The sequence below is a fragment of the Nelumbo nucifera genome, chromosome 1 (genome assembly GCF_055504915.1).
Source record: "Nelumbo nucifera cultivar China Antique chromosome 1, China Antique-T2T, whole genome shotgun sequence".
Lineage (NCBI taxonomy): Eukaryota > Viridiplantae > Streptophyta > Magnoliopsida > Proteales > Nelumbonaceae > Nelumbo > Nelumbo nucifera.
The window spans coordinates 48720198-48742929 of NC_142649.1; the positions used below are offsets into that span (position 1 = coordinate 48720198).

General features: G+C 39.2%; 1 protein-coding gene across 2 annotated transcripts in view; it reads right to left on the reverse strand.

Moving 5' to 3' along the window:
• Positions 1-5639: 5639 nt before the first annotated feature.
• Positions 5640-22732, reverse strand: part of LOC104590570 (uncharacterized) — a 95442-nt gene continuing 78349 nt past the window's right edge. Inside the window, exons 11-14 of one of the 2 annotated variants that reach the window (XM_088896660.1) lie at positions 7628-7799; positions 7295-7452; positions 7182-7218; positions 5640-6054 (exon numbers count right to left, since the gene is read on the reverse strand). In XM_088896660.1, the coding sequence (XP_088752786.1) occupies positions 5879-6054; positions 7182-7218; positions 7295-7452; positions 7628-7799 (543 nt within the window). In that variant the 3' untranslated portion in view covers positions 5640-5878. Of the gene's footprint in view, positions 6055-7181; positions 7219-7294; positions 7453-7591; positions 7800-22732 lie in introns of both variants that reach the window. The other variant, XM_088896659.1, reaches the window with a different exon arrangement.

The window sequence follows — 22732 nt, forward strand, 5'->3', positions numbered from 1 at the left end:
AACAAAAGTACATCAAATCAAATCCTTGGAATTCATACTAAGTGGTGGAGATGTGATGCATAGCAAGCTTATGGCAATAACACACCTTGTTTTGACCTAAGAAACAAGAAAGATAATTGAATCTGGCTGAATTGGTTTGTTAAAGCAATGGGTACTTGTTCAGTCCAAGAAGGTTCAGCCAGTGGAAGGCTTGTTTCCTTGACTATCGATTTAACCTAGGACCATGAGGAATGGTGATTTGCGATCACTCTTGGACGAGAAAAAGGGGAGAAAGAGATGAAAGGGGGAAGGTTACCAAGACTGGACTGAAGCATGCAATGGACCAGGCCTCGTATAGAGAAGAAGAAGAGAAATTCAATAGTTAGTTTCTCTTGTTTTGCTTGAGTTTTGCCTTGCCCGAGGACAGGCAAAGTTTAAGTGTGGGGGGATTTGATGAGACTAAAAAGAAACCTATTTTTATCTCCTAATTTTCATATTTTTACATTACTTTAGCACTTAAATGGACTAATTACTCTTGTATTTCGACTCAGGGCAATAAAGAAGGCAATTGGAAGAAAACAGGGCAAATCGGGTGATTTTTCACAGTTTCGGCGACAGTCAGTAATCTGCACATAACTCTCAATTTTAGACTCCGAATTAGACAATTCAAGAAGATTTAGAAAGATGAAAGAAAGGCCCACAACTTTTATGTTTTGGATTTTGGCAGATTCGGTCTGCATCGAGTATGAAACTGGGCCTGAAATCAGAGCAAGTTTGTAGCCAGACCCATTTCACAACTGAAGCCCAACTCGCAGAAGAACCTGGAAGTAGCCCAAGTTATCAGAGAAGCCCAACTTGGATGCAAGAGCCTAGAGTCCTAATTCGAATGTAACCTCCAAGGAGGGAGAGAGTCTTATTAGATCTGAATTTTAATTGTAATCCTATAAAGATAAGAAGGTTGGGGATTAGATAAGAGATAGGATAGGTTTAGTTCAAAGAAGATCAGGACTCCCTGAAGATAAGATGATCTCCTAGAAGGAGTTGAAAAACAGCCCTCTCCTTTGGCTATATAAAGAGGGGGCCAGACCAGCTCTAGCATCAGTCACCCCAAGATCCAAGAGATCACCAAGCAACTCAAGCTACCAAGAGAGCAGTTCAGTCATAGAGAAGAAACACATGGAGGGTTCGAAGATCATGAGCAGCTAAACTTCCCTTTTCTGGTTCAAGGGGGGAGGTCCGATTGAGTGATTGTGAGGTTCTGTATTTAATTTCAGTTCTTGTTTTCTAATTCAAGTATTCATTGATTCTGGTGCATATTTTCATTGGATGTTAATGTTAATTAGACTAACAAACTGAATTAATGTTGATTTTCCTATTGCTATCCATGATTTTGGTGATCCGTAATTGTCACGAATAGTGGTACAAGTAGCAATTAGGTTAATATCTTTTTGGGTCAATTGTTCGTGACAGCCTTTGACCAATGTATTGACATGGTTTAACCTAAAAGGAATCGATGGAACAAGATGCAATAATTGCAGCTATCTCAATTATTGTTGTTTTGGTTTAACTGTTTTCACAAATCTTAATGCCATTACTGGTTAATATGGAACACTATCGCACCCAGTTGAGTAGTGAAGTATTGATCGAATGTTGGGTTTGATCAGCTGTATTAGGAAAACACAAGGTTTATTCTGGCTATCCTAATAAATCTAAGGTTAAATGCTTGAATTGCAAGATTTCCTGGGATACCTATGATCGATGGCCAATTGGCAAAACCGAACCCCTGAACCAGAATTCGGTAAGGCTGATTTCTCTTGTTTGCTTGCTATTTCTTCTTTTAATTTCAGTATTTAATTTTCCCACTCAGTAATATTATCCATTCGGCTAAGAGACTACTGTTATCTCCCTGTGGGATTTAACCTAATACCACTTTTACTGCAAATATCTTATTGTGGTACTAGCATTAATTTTGAGGGCTTCGACAAACCCGTCAGTAATCTTTGGCCGAATTATTCTTGTTTCTTGGATTGCTTGAATTGCTTGAGAAAGGGTTTAGGTAATCAAATCAACTAATCAAGAAAATAGATTGAATGCATTTTAGAGATAACATGCATGATTCGTTTGGCATTCATTCAACAAGAATGGGTTTCCTACGAATTCTTTGTTCTTAATGCATCTATGGCAATTAAATTTCTGATAGAGATATAGGAATTGTTGCTCATAGATAGAGTGGGTTGTGCCCAAGAGAGGCTGCTCATACAATTAGGGTTTAGCCAACCCAAGACTAAATTCACTTTTATGTTTATTAAATTTCAAATTATTTAGTAAATTGTTATTGATTCGTAATTTATGTATGATATTATGCTAAGTTTATTATTGTTTAAAATTTTTAATCTTGTTATAATTTGTTATTATAAATTAAGTATAATATTATTGTAATTAAATTTTACAATTATTATGAATTTTTTATTAATTTGATCATTTTTAAATTAAAATTATTATAATTAATTATTAAATTTTCAATGACAACATGAAAAATATTACATGTAATTGTAATAAGTTTTCTAATTGTTAAATTTTATTACATTTATTATTTTACTTATTATATTATTTATTTTATTCTTATTAGTCTTTTAGATATATTTTACTCATCTTAATATTATTTGAGATAGAGAAGGAGAGATAGGGGGTTTGGAAAGAGGCATTAGAATTAGGTCGTTTATTGTGAGATAGGTTAGGAGATGTTTTAGGAGGAAGTTTTAGCTGGGGAGATATTTTAGGAGAATTTTCAGGAGAAGAGAGGATTTAGTTGATTGGGAATGTGTGTGTATGTGTGTATGTGTGTGTGTGTGAGAGAGAGAGAGAGAGAGATTTTAGGGATAAGTAAGGGGATTATTGCCCTATATATGTTGTTTCCTTGTTGACTACCATGCTATATATATATACGATTAGTTGTGTACATCAAGCTGCTCCTGACTGTTTTTGTAATGGTTTTTGAATAATTGTTGATCTGGATGGTCGTATTTTCCACCTAGAAAATCATCTGGGCAACTGCTTCCATTTCATTCCCGAATAAGAATTTTAACCAAAACCATTGACCTAGGCGGTTGAACCATTGACCCATTCAACCCGGATGGCTAAAGTAATTTTGGCTCCGGGTCTTTTTCAAAACATTTTTGTTTTGACCCATAACCTTCCGAATAGACCAATAAATGCAGGCAGAATTGATCGCAAAGTCTCCACCATAACCAGCAAGAGACTTCATCAACCAACCAGTTGGCACTCTGCAGCGGCTAAAACAAAAAAAAAAAAAAAGAAAAAAAAACAAAAGTCATAGCCTTTGATTTATTGTTGTGGCCTCACCAAGACGTCAGTTCAAGGTGGGGTCACATCTATATATCAAAGGCTTTGATATTGTTGTTTCAGCACAGCACTAGGACAGTGTGGTAGTAAATCTCGTTTGGTTTCTCCATTCAACAATGCTGCTTCCTTCAATCTTGGAACTATGCAAAGAATGAATAGAAAAATTTAGAGTTGGACTATGATACAAAAGGGACATGATATTTATCAAAATTCATCATGCCTCTACAACTGCATAGATTTTCCCATAAATTTAATATGAACTTAAATTAATTATAATATCAATTTTATATTAGCCCTTTTTGGTTTGACAGAGAATAAGAGATAGAAAGTTGAACAAATTTTGTATAATTCTTTAAGAACTTTCCCTCACTTTCTATTTCTCTTATTTTTCTTTCAAACTAAACACAACCTTAATGTCAACGACATGCAAATTATATGATTCTTGAGTGCTACGCTATGTGTTGTTTAGTTAATTTGATTGAGTTGAGTAATTACTTGACTACATATCGTAGATCCAGCATGCATTGGAAACATCTCTCATACTTGTCATTGGGACATGTCCACAATACACGGTTGGGATGTGCTGTGTAGCGTTTGTGGGGCACACAATGTGGAGTACAGATGTAAATTCCGGGATCAAACCCATGGAACCGCAGGCTATTCCTTATATGGCTAGTGGGTCTCATTTGCACCCTGCTCTATCTTCACACCTCTTGGTAATCACTAATCCGTCCTATGTAATACTAAGGGGGTGCACTCCAGGCACGGTGGACAGGTTTATGGTAAACCCAAGCCCAACCCAACCACTTAAAACATAGGACCTAGTCCGAGGTGAAGCCCAAACTTCCAAACCCTATTTAGGGTTTGAGATTTAAAGTAAAATATGAATCACCTTAATAAAAGATGCACAGTAACCTAATTACCTATACACCTTTACAGTAACATATAATTGATTTAGGCACCAGTTAGTGTGCTTACATAAGAATCGGTCCGGGCTAGGATTCTTCAAGGGTTAAACCCAAGCCAAACCTAAATATTGGAAAAGCCTGAATTTCTTGGCCCAAGCCCAGCCTGGGAACTGAAAATGCATGCCCATCCCCTGTAATATTTTAGTCTCGGGTTGGGCTATCCCAAGTTGCAGGCTTGCAGCCATAAAAAATTAATAAAAAAGATACAGAAGAGGATAGAAGGCCATCTTATTTAACTTCTATAGGTAAATCACCCAAGTTGCTCTAATTTGTTTGGTACCTACATCAGTAAACTGTTTCGTATGATATATGCCCATTTTCAGGGCCACCAAAACACTACATACAGAATTACAGAGGGCCCCAAGGATGTAAACGTCAAAAACTCTCCGAATATAACTATCCTTGAATTATTGAACTGAAACAGAAATAAAAAAAGAAAAAGAAAAACGAGTATCGATGGTTTTAGTTTAGACGCCCATACAGAAAATTGAACATACCAGTACTTTAAGTTTAAACCATGGTACAGATCTCATCCCCAGCAATAATATTTCCGGACAAAACAAACCCCTGTTCTTATATCTGACAGAACAAGATCTTATTGCCATCCGAAGCGGCGGCCTATAATCATGTACTAAGATGAGTCCTTTTTCTCTTCACATAAATATACGCACAATATATAACTAATACACAATGGGCAGAATACTAATGAAAATATGTACAGTGAAAATACAGGTTTAGAAATACAAAATATTTATATTTGCAACTCTTTCCAAACTAAGACTCAGTTTGGAAGGAGTACAAATACAAATATGTACAGTGCCAATACATACAAAATACAAGGTTTTGCACTCCACATATTTGCATTATACTCTTTCCAAACTGAGCTTTGAAGGGTGCCCACTTTAACCTCTTTGAATAACTTATCTAGAGCACTTCAAAACAGCTGAATCTTCAGCTCAGCCTTCCTGAACGGACCATTAGATGTGTTAGCTGTGAATGTTCAAAAGCTTAGACGTTTGAAATCTTGATGATGCATATCCAATAGTCCGTATCCTCAGTTTGAAGATATACACATTACAATTCACAAAGAACCACCTAATCAAAGGCTACAGCTCGTAAGTAGTCACCTAAAACACAATAAGTCCCTAGTTTAACCTTGAAGGTCAATCACCTAGCTTTGGAAAATTGTCGCTAGGTACCTTTGCAAACATTGAGCACAACCATGAACTATCTGATTGATATTTGAGCCAATCACATTTGGGGGCTCTTGCTTTCTATATACCTTTGATCAACTTGCAAGATACAAATTTCAACAAAAGAGAAAAGATAGGAATCAAAAATTTAGATGGGTTTTCACCAATATGCATGATTTTGTTTTTTCAAGACAAGAACAAGTTCCATGCCAGCATTTTTGTCATATTTTATATACTTAACTAGCAAACAACCCCTAGGTCCACTTAGATTTACAAAATAGAACAATGACAATGGCATGTGAATAAAAAATTGGATATGAAACAATTACAGAACAAAAATCTACCTGAATAAATTACTGGGAACCTAAACCCACGCTAGTAATCATCATCATCAAAATGGTCATCATTGTCACCACTATCTTGCTCGTATATCTGATATTCACCATCACTAATATCAGCATCTTGCCCCTTGCTTCTACCTGCTTCAGCTGATGGAAAACTGCCAAAGAGCTCTTGTAGGTAGTTCTTGGAAATGTTTTCTCCATTGGTATCTAATATAAATATAGGAAAAACAAATTCTTCTGACATGAATAAATCAAAGGGAAGTTTCAAGAACTTTGGTGGTATTTTAACCTAATCCCACATGACATAAGTCATCAAAATGAAAAGAACTGATCATGTTATGGAAGCCACTACTAAAAGGGCAGCGCAGTGCACAAGGCTCCAGCCAATGCAGGGTCTGGGGAGGGAGAGATGTACACAGCCTTGCCCCTGCACATACACAGCCATTGTGCCAAAGCCCGCCCTCTTATGGAAGCAACTACTGTAAAATATAAAATCAGATTCTAATGAACTCAAAGACAAAAACACAAAATGATGCTAAGTTTACCAAGTAAACTGGATCCTCTTACACCTGCAGGTCATTCTCAAAGATGTATTCCATTTTATCTGCTGCATGACTAAGTGAGCCTAATGGAGTCCAAACACCACCACTATAATCATGTTGATCAAAATTATTCCAAACACTTCCATGTCTCCAATTAATATTTATTAAACCCACTGAACTATTAAACTGTTTAAGCCTATTTTGCTTAACTTTTAAGCTTGAAAGATGTGAACACCAAGAAACATACAGGGAGGTAATGTTGGCAGAATCAATGATGGATGCCCCATAAGAAACCTAGGGTCCTCAGGTATTGCTGAGGCACACAAAGACCACAAGGTACAAGTTATCAGTCTACTCCGGGCCTATTGGTCATGGGTATGTTCAACTTATTCCTTAAAGATTGGACTGGTAGAAGAGACTTTGGGAGACCCCCCATAATAATGCAAAACTGCCCCAACAGTCCATGGCCATTGTGTTGTCAAATCTTGGAGGGCAAGCATCAGCTTCCAGTGGTGAATATAGTTTGGTCATGTGGATTCCATGATCAACTAATCTTCTGGCTGATGGTCTTGCGAATAGAGGGAGTTGAGAGATGGACTTACTGTGGCACTTACCTCCCTGGCAACCACATGATTGGTGTAATGATAAAGCTGATAAGTTTGAGAACCTAGGTTCAAGTATGAGAGCACCACTTTGTGAAAAAAAATGCCAAGGTTAGGTCCATATCGAGTCCACCACTCCACAAGCGCGCGCGCACACACACACACATCATTAGCATGTTTAGAAAGATACAACAAGATTGCAGAGAGAAATCACCATCCTCACCAGCCTACAAGAAAAGAGGATATAATTAAAATTAAATAAGAAAAAGGTCAATGCAGGGACCTAAAGTTGAAAATAATTACCATGTGAAGCAATTCATAATCCTCTAATTCCTCATCATCTTCTTCATCTTCAATTTCATCATCCTCATCTTCATCATCACCATCATCATCATCATCTGGTTCATCTTTGCCATCATTGCTTACAAGTTCTGAATGATTACATTTTGTAGGTGACACTCCTGGAAGATTAATGTGTAAAGTTTGATTTAGACACTAATAGTAACATAACTAGTTGCATTATGCACAAAAGACAGACTTGAAACCCAAACTGCAGTGCTAAAAAAGTTATAATACTTTTTTACAAAATGCAAAGTTAACCTGCATTTTGTTGATTCTCTTCCTTTTCTTCCTCACCAGATCTTGAGTCTTTTCTTAGGACTTGCATCCATTTGGATTTTTCAAAACGCTCAGACACAGATTTCAACAAGTCTTTTGCACCCAGTTTAGGATATACAGATAGGAACCTGGTTGCAACACGTAGTCTCAAGCTATCAAGCAAATGTGAAGAGAACCATCCTGTTGAAGACTACCAATATACAATATCAAATATGGAAATGATAACTGATTATCAATTTTTTTAATGAAAAACAGCACTTTAAATATCAGAAACATAGGAACTATAAGGTAAAACTCATTCCAAAGGGAATACAAGCACACCTACAAAATGGCAACAGAAAAGTCATGTAAAGGCCAAAAAATCCTTGTAATATCACCTGTAGTTCTGTAAGGAGAATGGGCCGAATGGGCCTTAGTATTCTTTATTTCTTTTAAGTAGTATTTAAAAGTTATGTTTCTTAGTTATGGGCCTTATGGACCTTTTATTTTCTTTAATTATTTCTTTAGTGCTGGCCGCCCCATTAAGGGCATCCAAGTAATTGTACTCAGATTTAGAATTATTAATAAAAGTGATGAAAGGAGGCTAGAGAGAGGTTCGAATTCCTTTCTTGAGTTGCTAAGATGACTTTGGTGAGAGTTCTTTTATCCTTAGCAGTGAGTTATGATTGGCCTCTGTATCAATTTGATGTTAAGAATGCATTCCTAAATGGTGATCTCACTGAAGAGGTATATATGTCCCTTCTTCCTGGTATATATGGCAAGGAAATGCAGGGTAAGGTGTTGAAGAAATCACTTTATGGCTTGAAACAACTTCCACGTGCTTGGTTTGATAGACTCCATCAAATCATACCCTCTTTGTTAAGAGAAAAGGCACACTGGTGACATTTCTTATAGTTTATGTAGATGATATTGTGGTTATTGGTAGTGATACAGAAGAAGTTAGTGCTCTCAATAAATTTCTCAGTTCTGAATTTGAAATTAAAGATTTAGGGGAGTTACAGTATTTTTTGGGCATTGAGGTTGCTAGGTCCAAGGAAGGTATCTTTATTTCTCAACAAAAGTATGTGCTAGACCTTCTTACTGAGATGGGAAAACTTGGTGCTAAACTTGCCTCTACCCCTATTGATGTGAATCATACTCTCAGCTAATGATGGAGAACTTTTAGCTAACAGGGGAGTGTTTCAAAGGTTACTGGGGAAACTTCTTTATCTATGTATGACTCGTCCAGACATTTCATATATTGTGAGTGTCATCATCCAATTCATGCATGCTCCGAGAGACACACATATGGCTGCTAGAAGAAAGGTGTTATGCTACCTTAAGGGAACCCCCAGGAAGGGTATATTATTTGCTAAACATGGACACATGAAGGTAGAAGCATATACAAATGTTGATTGGGCAGGAAATGTAGATGACAAAAGATCCACATCAGGATATTGTGCTATGGTAGCCAAAAATATTGTTTCCTAGAGAAGCAAAAAACAATCAATGGTTGCTAGATCTTCAGCTGAAGCAAAGTATAGAGCTATAGCCCATGGTGTTTCTGAGTTGTTATTGGCTTAGATCTCTCCTTAATGAGATGGGTATTTCATGTGACGAGCCATTAATGTTGTATTGTGATAACCAATCTGCTATTAACATTGCTCAAAATGCAGTTCAACATGATAGAGCTAAGCACATTGAGCTAAGCACATTAAGTAGTATTTAAAAGTTATATTTCTTAGTTATGGCCCTTATGGGCCTTCTTTTATTTTCTTTAATTATTTCTTTAGTGTAGGCTGCCCCATTAAGGGCATCCAAGTAATTGTGCTCAGACTTAGAATTATTAATAAAAGTGATGAAAGGAGGCTAGAGAGAGAACGAAACCCCACAAATCTGTACAAACTTGGCCTCTATAATGATAGAACGAAACCCCACAAATTAAGCCTGAAGTACATGTTTGAGTCCATAAAGAGATATCTTGAGGTGACAAACCATAGTTGGATCATCACAATATCCAAGAAGAGGCTTCATAAAAATTATTTCCTTTTAAGTGACCGTGAAGAAAAGCATTCTTTACATCCATTTGATGAATGTCCCACTATTTCCTTTAAGTGGACTATAGTCATCATTGCAACAAGTGCAAATGTCTCCTCATAATCAATCCCATACTCCTATTAGTCCTTGTAAAACCATCCAAGCCTTGTATCTATCAAAGCTACCATCTGACTTCAGCTTGATAGAATGAACCCATTTGCTAACTAATGATTGAGGCATCTGGCGATGTTAAAACAAGACCCTAAGTATCTGGAATATTTGAAGACAGCAAGACAACAAATTTCAGCATCCATAGCTTCTTTCCAATGTGGGACTACCATACCTTGCTGACGAGTCTTTGGAATATTTGAAGACAACAAGACAACAAAGAAGCAACTATGGTTGAAGAGAAACTATAGAGGTCAGGGGGTCTAGAGATACGAGAAGAACAATAAAGAGAGGATAATAAAAGAGCGAAAGAAGATGGTTATGGAGTAGTACTTAAAAGCAATGTTTTAAAAACTGACCCAAAGGCTATATGTATATATATATATATATGTGGGTGTGTGTACAAATACATATTTTATCAATAAAATATGTTAAATGTATTATTTTATATGTATAATTATGTTTTAGATATGTTAAATGTATTATTTTATATTTAATATATATTTTTTAATTCAGTTTTTAATTTTTTTATATATAAAAATATTAAAAATTGCAATTTGAGGCCAAAAAAGGTTTTCTTTTCGCAAAAATAGCGGGACAAGGCACCTACAGCACCTTGGGACGCATAAATCTTGAAAAGTTACCTAAAATAAAAAAAAAAGATCACCCAAATCGGACATCAGAGTGCAAATTTATGGCCTCCGAAAGTTTGCATGCATTGAGTCTACAACCTGCAACCGGTGACCAGGTCAAACGGGTAAACGGTTGAACTAGCCGGGTTGAATGGTTTTTTACCAAGCCAACAGTTTTGACTGACTAATAGGTTTTCACAGAACCAGACCCAAAATCCTAGTCGGGTGACGGTTCGAACAGTTAAACCAGTCGGGTCAACGATGGGTTGAAAACATTGCTTAAAAGTATCAATAGAAGGAAGAACAATAAGCTAGTGGAGAAGGGGGTAAAGGAGCAAGTTCTGAAGCAGCCATTTGCTTCCTTACATACTAGCAAATAGACTCCAAGAGGGTAGAGGTGGAGTTCATAGTACCTGTAGAATCAAATGAATGCAAAACAGAGACAAAGGAGTGTACAATTTAACAATGTGAACAAAGAAAAAGACATTCTCAAGAAAGACAACATTTCTAGAAATCCTAATCCACTAAGCTTGAGGGTCATTGTAGAGGAACTCCTTATGATCCACGCTATATCCAGAGAAAGCACACAAAGCTAATGAAGGAGTGAAATTCATGCTTTCACAAGGAGGAAGATGAATGAAGCAAGCACTGCCAAAATATGAAGGAAAGAGAAATTCGGAGACCGATGAAACAAACATTGAAAAGGAGAGATACCATGGAGAATGAAAGAGGGAAGGAAGATAATGAAGTATGCAACAGTTTTGGCCGCCTCTGCCCAAAAAGAAGTAGGTGAATGGGAATCTTGCAACAAAGTTCTTACAACAATCAATGTGTTCATTTTTCCATTCCGCCACCCCATTTTGTTGTGGAGTCCCATGACATGATCTTTGTGATTGAATTCCTATTCCTTCAAGTGGATCTAAAAGTCTCAGTCGAGGTATTCCTGCTGAATCTGAACGTGAAGTGCCAATAGTAGCATCAAATTGATTTTTAACAAGGGCCTAAAACGGTTTAAAGGTAGAGAAAACTTTTAAGTTTTGTATCTAAAAGTGTATTCAGGTATAACATGTAAAGTCATCAAAAAAAATAACTAAGTATTGGTATCCCAACTTTGAGGGTACAAGAGACAACCAAACATCACTGTGAATCAAATTAAAAGGAAAAGAAGAATTCACAGCGGTAGATGGAAAAGGTAAATGTGAACTTTACTCAAACCCCATGAAATGCAAGATTTATTAATATGAGCAAAAGAAGTAGTAGTAGAAGATAAACAACCAAAACGAGCAACAATAATTAAATTAGTAGTAAATTTCTGCAGACAAGGCACTTGTGCCAAAGATTCCATCCATTATTTCTGCAGACAAGTTCAGTACTAGTAGCAGAAAGTAAACATGAAGACGTAGGTCAAGTCTGAGATTGCCACAATCTATGTTATCATCCTCTACCAACTGACCAACAAGAATGGTTTTAGGGAGATGAAACTGTGAAGAGAAGGTAATACAAAGTCAATATATGCATGAACCAAGGACACCACACCTGAATGGGTTACTAATTACTATACCCTAGTAGGAGGAAACTTATTACATGAAGGAGCAATAAACAACTGGTTGTTTCTAGATCTAGTGTTGAGGACCTTGAGGCAGAGTACAGAATTAGGACATATAGTGAGACTAAACTAATCTAGGTCAAACGTGTTATTGCTGATTTGGGGATCATGGTTAACTAGCCTATGAGACTATATTGTGATAATAAGGCTGCCAACAAAACTATTCACAATCTTATTCAACATGATCAGACAAAAGACATAGAAGTTGATAATCATTTCATCAAGGAGAGTTGAAGTTTATGAGATTTATTTACCCTTAGGGAAATAATTGTAAAAATTGCCTATTAAAAAAAAAATCGTGGCATAAATTGGTAACAAACATGCATGGCATAAAGGACAACGATTGGGATGTTTGCTCATCTTAGGGCTACCCTGGCTTCTCCTTGAATGGCTTTCTATGACATTCTTCTGGTCTTTCTCAATCATATCATATATGATGTCTATTCTAGTAGTATTATTCTTTCTTTCAAGAGGGAGCTTTTATCAAAATTTGTTGCAACTTTTGGAATTGGTATATTTGAATTCTTATAAGCCTAATAGTCCCTTCTTATGGAAGAAGGGACTTAGTTTGCAAGCTTGATTTGGACTTTGGAGAAGGCTTATAAGCCTAATATTATGATACTATTCTCTTTTGTGAAGGAGATGATGTCAATTCAGTTAGGAATTTGAAATTCGTGGTTCAATTCTTTGAGAAAATGTCAAGTCTGAAAGTTACTTCTGATAAGAGTTGTGTGGTGGGGTTTAATATGGATGAGGAGGCATCAGAAAGTGCAGATATTTTGGAATGTATGGTTTCTCAATGGCCAGTGAATTATTTGGGGCTACCTTTAGGAGATAATATGAGAAATAGCAATTTTTTGGATCCCCATAGTCGACAGAGTCACCAAGAGATTAGCTTCATAGAAGAAAAATGATCTCTCTTTGGGTGGTAAGATTATGTTGATAAAGTCTACATTGGCCAATTTAGTAGATAAGAGTGTTGGTGGTTAAGGCATAGGAAATACTCAAAAGAGTGGACAAGGATCAGTTGTGGGCTAAGGTGATTCTAAGCATTCATGAGCTAGCAGATGATGGCTGGGACAAAAGAGTTTTGGTTAGGGACAAGGTGATTCTAAGCATTCATGATTCTAAGAAAGGATGCTACTAGCTCTTGTACCACTAAATATTTCCTATGAAGAAGTCTCACTTCCTTCTGTACTTTCTTTCTTCTCTACCAATGGCAGTGTCTCCATTCCAAAGAATGTTATAAAGGGATTATTAATTCTTGAGTTAACAAGGTAATGAAGAAATTAGTGATCTTCACAAAAATAATGCTTCAGATCTGGTTGATCTTCCTATAGGATAGGGCCTACTATGGTGCAAATGAATGTTCTTGGTGAAGCATAAGGAAAATGGGACAGTGGCCAAGGGTTATACACAGGTGTACGGATTGATTATAAAGTGAACTCTATTCAGGTTCTACTATCGTTGGTTACTAACTTAGACGGGAAGTTTCACCAATTAGATATCAAGAATGCTTTCTTGAATGGTAACTTGGAAGAGGAAGCCTATATGATTCAGCTTCTTGGGTTTTAGGTTGAGAGTAATGACCATAAGGTGTGCCAGCTGGTAAATTCCCTATATGGGTTGAAACAATCACATAGAACATGTTTCAACAGGTTTTGTATGGTTGTTCAGCAAATGCAGATGGGGTTCAAGTAGTGCTAGTCAAATCATACCCTATTTGAACAGACTGAGAATCATCAGTATGATGGCCAAACCAGCTAAGGTTTATGTCCGAATTTCAAAATAAAAATTCAATCCAAACTCAAGAACTGGATTCTTTGAATTTGGAGAATCGGATTCTCCTAGGATCGATCTAACATTGGGTCAAACCATATTCGAATTCCAAAATTAAACTGAGCATACCTGATGCAAAGTCCACAAATTACAACTCCAAGATTGGTGGTTCACACCCACAACTTAAACCCAAATCAACCTCCCAACTAAAGATGGCATAGTTGATGTCAGAGGTCGATCTTAAAATTAGTCTTTAGCCAAACTGCTCCTCCAAGAAGCTTGGATTTTCTCAGTCGTAAAACCACTTCACATCTGATGTGTTGCAGTAGGACCTCATTCTCAATGTAATTAGGACTTACCCAAATCTGATTTGGGTAAGTCTCTAATTACATTAGATAATATGGATATATCCATACAGTTTTCATGTGACTAGTCTAACTAGTTTAGTTAATGGGCTAAGGCCCATTTCCTTTTTAAGTGGTTCATTAAAATAACCATTGTAAACCTTATTGGGCTTGGCTTGGATAATGTATGGCATGAGACCCACAAAGGTCTTATATCAATCCACATGGGTTTAGCCCATGTCAAGACAAAGCGTGGGCCAAATTCACTAAACAAAGTCAGTTAGCCCCTGAGCCAATCGAATTGGACTCAATCTAGGGCCAACACTTAAGAATAAGTGACCCTTGGTTTCAGCCACCCTATGAAACTCAAGGGCAATGGATTGACATAAGATGAAGACCATCAGGTTTCAGCCCTATAATGGTCTTCTGCTCTCGATCTCTTAGCCATAAATGACCAAACACTACTCAAAGGGAAGGACCTCTTCCCCAACTGCTAAATGTAGTGTCACACCCTCTTCTTAGATTGATCCCAAGATTAAAACCTTTTGCAAACATTTTTCATAAAATAATATCATAAATATAAACCCTGATCTTCTCTTTGTCTAACAAAGGGGCTGATCACATCACAATGATCACCCACTCACTGATTGGCATATCAAAAGTAGTTCAGTCCAAGACCTAGTGCAGTATCATTATCAAGTCTAGGGTTAAGTGCAACTTTCCAATTTTGCTCATCTATCTCCAAGGTCCAGGGTATAACTAGAAATTGGTCCATATTCAATATTTCATACTGTTTTGACAACTCTGTTTAAGTAGTTCGAACCAGTAGAGAGTAAGGGAGAAAGAAGAAGAACTGTCAAATCTGATAGCATAAACCCTATCAGTCGACCTCTAATATGGATTAGCCTCTAATTAGTTGTACAAAGACTAAACTGCCCCTCACTTAAGTATGGGACAGGAAGTCTCTATTAAAACAGCCACATAAGCACATAACAGAAATAAAATGACTAATCTTGTTAGACAGTATATGCCCTTAGCTCCAATCAGAACGATGTACCTTATGACATTTAATGTAAATGAATAAAGTACATATTTGATTCATGTTATTGTGGTGTGCTTCTGTAAAATACCCTTAAACTCGACACATATGAGACTCGTGTTAGTTTAGAATCTTCACAGCCGTTTGATAGATCTGGGGAGATTTATCCTGCCAAGGCTGACACTGATATGCCGCCAAGTTGGTTGGGGTGGCTTGTCTCAGCTGCCAGGGTGAGACCTGAGGTACATGCAGTGTGGGTTTTCTTGAAACCCTGAACCGGACCAGAATTCCAGTATTGCCCTGGACCTTGGAGACTGGTGGCCCACCAGTAGTGGGCAAAACTGGAATGTTACACCTGACCCCTAGACTCGATTATGATACTGCACTAGGTGTCGGATTCAACTGTCTTTGATATGCCAATCAGTGAGATCCTTAGAGGGGGTCAAAACCTGGGTATGTTGGGACGGTCCAAGAATTCATCTGAGTGGGTGATCATAGTGACAGGATCAGCCCCTTTGTCGGACAAAGGTAATGATCAGGGATGCACTCTCTCTGATGGAAACCAAAGCTGTCGGCAGCCGATTTCAATCGTTGAAATTTGTCTTTTGCAAAATATATTTATATAGAGATATACATATATATATTACGGTTTCAAAATGTTTGCAAAATGTTTTAATTCCTAGGATCCATGTGAGTAGAGAGTGCAGCACTGTTCCTTGCAGCCGAGGGAAAGGTCCTTTCTTGTCGGGTAGTGTTTAATCATTATGGGCTGAGAGGTGAAGTGTAAGACCATTGAGGGTAATACCTAATGGGCTAATCTTGCATCTGCCCATAGTCCCTGGGTTTTTATAAGGTGGCTTGGCCCAGGGACCACTTAGTGTAAGTGTTGGGCCCATTAAGAGCCCATGGTGATGGGCTCAGGGGTTCACTGCCCATAACAGTGAATTCGGCCAGGCCTTGTAACAGAGGCTAGGCTAAACCCATGTGGCTGATGTGTAGATCAATGTTTGGGTCCCACACCATACAAGGAAACCCAACTAGGCAGCAGTTTGTAGTTTGGAAGGTTAGTGAGCACATGGACTTAAAGGGACTAAAGCCCAAATCGAACTGGTCTAATTTGATTAGTTAAAGAAGGGGGTGGATCTGGGATTTGGATCAGCATATAGGATAGGGAGGTATCCCTATCCACTCAAAGAGTCTAGATCCAAATACAGATTTGGATTTGGAAATTCCTAATAAGATTAGGAGGGCTGACCTAATCTACAGATAAAATAAGGGCTTATCCTTATCTCTTAAAGAGAAGTCTTGATCCAAATACAGATTTGGATTAGGAAACTCTTAATGAGATTAGGAGCTCTCTTTAAGGCTATAAAAGGAGGTGGAGGGCTAACCTCCATTCATCTGAACACAACTGATCTTAGATCACAGAAAGAGAGAAGACAGCTACAGTAAGACTACGCCATCTTCTGCTCTTGCGCCCTCCTCCTGCTGCCGCCATTGCCAGTTTGATCTCCACTATAGGAGCGATCAAGAAGTGTTCTTGATATCAGTTTTTGGAGAAAAACTGATCTGAAGTCGTGCTCACATTCCCTCTATCGAAATCTTGTTGAAGGATTCGGTTCTTGTGAAGAACCTGCTGATTCTGCTCCACCCTACGCTGTGTTATCTTCAGTGGGAGCAGTCTTTGGAGTTTTCCTTGGGTGTGAACACCTTCATTGGGAGATATTGTTTCTTCGAATCAGGTACCTCCCTCTCCTACCTTTTGGTTTCAGATCTGGTTCGGTTCTTGGTTCAAGATTGATCCTTGAAAACGTTCCTTTCAGGCAAAAAACGTTCCTTGAAAACGTTCCCATAAATAGTCAAAAGATACAGCATGGAGAACTCCACGAAAAAAAACGTTCCTTTCAGGCACAGAGTCACTCTCTCCAAGAAGATGTCTCCAAAGACTCTTGAGGAGATTGAGGGCATGAGAGATGTTCCCTATGCCTCAGCCGTAGGGAGCATCATGTATGCCATGTTGTGCACTCGCCCGGACATTGCTCAGGCGAGTGTGGTAAGCAGATTCCAGGCCAACCCAGGGTAGGAGCATTGGACTGCTGTGAAGAACATACTCAAATACCTTCGAAGGACAAAAGAGTTTTGTCTGGTATTCGATGGTAGTTCACTACAAGTTCTAGGGTATACTGATGCCAATTTCCAATCGGATCCAGATGATAGAAAGTCTACATTTGGGGATGTTTTCACGATAGGATCGTGTGCTATTTGCTGGAAAAGCAGCAAACAGGGGTCCACTACAGATTCCACAACCGAGGCAGAGTACATAGACTTAATGGGCCTAAAGCCCAATTCGAACTGGCTTAATAAGATTAATTAAATAAGGGTGGTTCTGGGATTTGGATCAACTAATAGGATAAGGGATTATCCCTATCAAATCAAAGAGTCCAGATCCAAATAAAGATTTGGATCACGAAACTCCTAATTTGATTAGGAAGGCTGATCTTTATCTACAGATAAGATAAGGGATTATCCTTATCTCTTAAAGAGAGTCCAGATCCAAATAAAAGATTTGGATTAGGAAATTCCCAATGGGATTAGAAGAACCTCTCTTTAAGGCTATAAATAGGAGAGCAGGCCTAACCTACAGATACAATAACAAAAGGAGAAACAATAGATAGTTTGCTGATTTAAGAGAAAAGACAATATATAGTTCAATTGCTTCTATCTTCTGCTCTTGTTCCTGCTCTTTCCGCCCTACCTAGTTTGATCTCCACTAGTAGGAGTGATCAAGAACGGTTCTTGATATTGCCTTTTGCTAGAAAAGGGAATCTGAAGTCATGCTCACCAGCCCTCCATCATATTCTTGTTGAAGAATTCGGTTCTTGTCGAAAAACCATCCTACTGATTCTACTTCACCTCGCACCGTGTCATCTTCGGTGGAAGCAGTCTTTGGTCTTCTCCTTGGGTGTGAACACCTTCATTGGGGGTTTACTATTACTCCGTATCAAGTATATCCCTCTACTCCCTTTTGGTTTCAGATATGGTAATGGTTTGGTTTCAAGATTGATCCTTCAAAATGTAGTTTTTTAAAATAAGGAATGTGATTCTCACATGGAAGAGAGAAATTTTTTAAATTTCACCCAACCTTCCTGCAAGGTCTAGCCATCCATATGATGGATCTCTCATCCCTTCACCACTAGCTTATGCGACCCGGCCGCGCGAATGCGCGCATCGGTCAGACCGGAAAACTGTCTCATGCACAGGTCCTCGGGCTTCATAAGCCTTCAGCCTAAAATAGCCTTCGACTTCATAGGTCTTCGGCCTAAAACAGCCTTCGACTTCACAGGTCTTCGGCCTAAACAGCCTTCGGCTCCACAGGTCTTCGGCCTAAACAGCCTTCGGCTCCACAGGTCTTCGGCCTAAACAGACATCAACCCCCTATGCTCTCAACCCAAATGACGGCACCAAAACATCAGCACTGAGCGCACCTGCCGAATCACTTGTCCGAAGCAGAAATGTCGTAAACCATTCGCAGCCTCGGCCCAACTCATAAAGACAAACCAGGTAGAGACACAAAAGAGGACGCCACCACAGGGTACACCTTAGCTGTCGGGCCCACTGGCGCTCACCATTATTACTCCCATCAGCCGAAGCCAAATTTTCCTCTTCAGCCTCGGGAGTGGGGGGCAAATGATGTGGGGTGACCCAACCCAGCCCATTTGAGGCTAGGAGGCCCAGCCCACGAGCGCTAGATCAGGGAACGAGATCCTCTACAACAGGTATTACCCTGCCCCCATCGTATGGAGCCAACCGCGATGCGCTCACATGACCCTGCCAAACCCACTGCAAGCCCTCGTACGGCTCCCATCTCAGGTGTTCATCTCCACCTACCTCCAAGCAGCTCAAGTATAAATAGGGGTACCCCCCTCCAGGTAAAGGGGGTTACAAAAACTCAAGACCTACAGCTATTGTCATAATAGCTATTGCAATAACTGCTATTGTGACTTTAGTCTAGAACTATCTACCAGGATCCTGTCCTGGTACTCACCCTTCATACCCTGTACTAACTTGACCATCGGAGACTCTACCTCGGGTTCTCACCCGGGGCCTCTGATGAGTTTCTTCCTTGCAACACTTCGGCCATCTACCCTCGACTTCTACCGTACTCGGATTCCACCCCACCTCAGCCTACACACCTTAGCCTCAGTAGCGACCTCTCCGAGTCCTCAAAGCCTTCGGCCAACCTTTAGAGTCTAGGGGCGGAATTTGTTAGACAGTTTTGTATGCCCTTAGCTCCAATCCGATTTGATGTACTTTTGATATTTAGTTTTAAATATCAAAACTGGACACTTAATGAGACACGCGTTAGTTTTTAATGTTCACAGCCATTGGATAAGTCTGGGGAGATTTATCCTACCAAGGCTGATACTGGTGTGCCGCCAAGTGTTGGGATGGCCTGTATCGGCCACCAGGGTAAGACCCAAGGCACATGCAGAATGGGATTACTCGAATCCTTGAACCGGACCAGATTTCCAGTATTGCCCTGGACCTTGGAGACAGATGGGCAAAACTGGAAAGTTACACCAGACCCCTAGACTCAATTATAATACTTCACTAGGTGTCGGATCGGGCTGTCTTTGATATGCCAATCAGTGAGATCCTTAGCAGGGGTCAAAACCTGGGCATGTTGGGGCAGTCTGAGAATTCATCTGAGTGGGTGATCATAGTGACAGGATCAGCCCCTTTGTCGGACAAAGGTAATGATCGGGAATGCACTCTCTATGATGGAAACCAAACTGCCGGCAGTTGATTTCAATCGTTGGAATTTTGTTTTTGCAAAATTTATATTATATTATATATATATATATATATATGTATATATATATACGGTTTCAAAATGTTTGCAAATGGTTTTAATTCCCGGGATCCATGTGAGTGGAGAGTGCAGCATTGTTCCTTGCAGCCGAGGGAGAGGTCCTCTCTTGTCGGGATGTGCTTGATCATTATGGGCTGAGAGGTTAAGTGTAAGACCATTTAGGATAGTACCTGATGAGCTAATCTTGCACCTGCCCACAGTCCCTGGGTTTTTATAAGATGGCTTGGCCCAGGGACCACTTAATGTAAGTGTTGGGCCCATAGGGTCCATGTGATGGGCTCAGGGGTTCACTGAGCTTTTCAATGAATTCGGCTGGGCCTTGTGATAAAGGCTGAGCCGAACCCATGTGGCTAGTGTGTAGATCAATGCTTGAGTCCCACGCCATACAAAGAAGCCCAACTGGGCAGCAGATTGGAAACTAGTTAAGCACTGAACACTTAATGGGCCAAAAGCCCATTTCGAGCTGGGCTGATATGATCACCCATCTATGGGGCGAATCTGGGATTAAAGTTGGCAAAAGGATTGGGCCTTTATCCTTATGCACTCTGGGAGACCAAATTCAAATCAGATTTGAATCTGGTAACCTCCTGATAATTTCAGGAGTAAGTTGACTTAATCTGCAGATAGGATTAAGATCATCCCCTATCCAAATACTGATTATGATTAGGGTAACTCCTAATTAGGAGGTTTCCTAATCAAGAAGAAAAGAGGAGAAACCCTAAGAGATCATAATCAGATTTCGAACCTAGGGTTGTGTGCAAGAAATCATCCTGCGAATTGAGATTGGATCTCATACACACTCCAGAAAGAAGAGAAGAAAATTCAACAATCTTCACTTCAGGAGTTCTCCTCCAGCCGCCGCCATTCTTTCTTTCAAGATTCGATCTTTGAAGTAGAAAGAAATCAAGAAATTGGTTCTTGACATCAATTTTACAGAAAATACTGAAAAGATTTGGTGCTCAGAATTTCCAGTGAATTCTTGCAAAGGATTCAGTGTGTGGGACACACTCTGCTGGTTCCGTTCCATTCATTGCTGTGTCATCTTCAGCAGGAGCAGTTCTTGGTGTCCTCTTTGGGCGTGAACACCAACTTTGGGAGATACTGCTTCTCTGGATCAGGTATAATTCCCTCATTGTTTTTTTGGTTCAGATCTGGTTCGATTATGGTTCAAGTAGGATCCTTGAATATTGTATTCTAAATTTAGGGAATACGATTCCCAGTTGGAAGAAGGTAGGAAAATTTTTGAAATTCGCCCACCCATTCTGCAACCTTTTTGGCGTCCATGCGATGGATCCTACCATTCTTTCACCAGGATCATCAAATATTTCCCATGTATCACTACTCAACTTAGCATTTGGCTCCATGAGAGTTTCAGCCGGTTTTGCACCTAATAGTCATGTTTCATCTAGCAGATCAAGAATATATTTTCTTTGGCACAAGTTTACACCTTGTTTTGATCTAGCAACTTCTATACCCAAGAAATACTTCAATGTCCCAAGGTCTTTTGTTTGAAAATGGTTTTGCAGAAAGACCTTTAGTTTATCAATCCCCAATTTGTCACTACCAGTTATGACAATATCATCCACATAGACCACTAGTAAAATCTTTCCGGCTTTTGAATCATAGCTGAACACCGAGTGGTCAACCTGACATTGTTTCATTCTAAAATTCTTCACCACTTCACTAAACTTCCCAAACCAAGCACAAGGCGATTGTTTCAGGCCATAAATTGCCTTTTTCAATCTGCACACCTTACCATCCTCCCCCTGAGCAACAAACCCAAGTGGTTGCTCCATATATACCTCCTCCATAAGGTCACCATGAAGGAAGGCATTTTTAATGTCATGTTGAAACAAGGGCCAATCATACATAACTACCAGGGAAATTAAGACATGGACAGAGCCAATCTTAGCCACTGGAGAGAAGGTCTCTATTGACAGTTGTTTGTGTACTCAGGTTTAGTACTACAAGGGTACTGTTGTAATTTCTCTCTTGTTTATATTGTATGACTGAGCTAGTATAAATAATAATTCTTTCACTCGCCCCCTGTATTCTGGAGGGCTTTCAGACCAGTCGACTCTCCTCTCCTCTCCTATCTTCTCTTGCTCTTGCTCAACATGGTATCAGAGCAAGTCGTCCAGGCCTGAAGGGTGGTGTCAAGCAAACTGTTGTTGCATCCAGTTCGACCCAGAAGTTATAGTGACCTTTCATCTCCCATAGCTGTCTCCATCGAACTCCTAATCTAGTGTAATCAGTTCGATCCAGAAGTTACAGAATCTTTTCATCTTCCAGCCCAGAAGTTGCACCTCTTGTCTGCTCGACTGTAGAGAGGCTATTGTTTGAGGTTCGTAGAGGGAGTTCTGGTTTACAGAGAGACTATCATCTGAAACTAAAAGAGGTATTGGTCATCTTCTGTTCGACTGCCTATTGTTTGAGGTTCGTTGAGGGAGTTCTGGTTTACAGGGAGACTATCATCTGAAACTAAAAGAGGTACTGGTCATCTTCTATTCGGCTGCCCTACTGATTGTCTGTTCAGCCGATTGATGAACTGTTGAGTGGCTGTATTCCTTAACAAAGTAACTGTACTCAACTCTTTTTTTTTCTTGGTATTATGGACTGTTGATTGTCTGTTCAGCCGATTGAATGTCTGTTCAATATTAATCTTA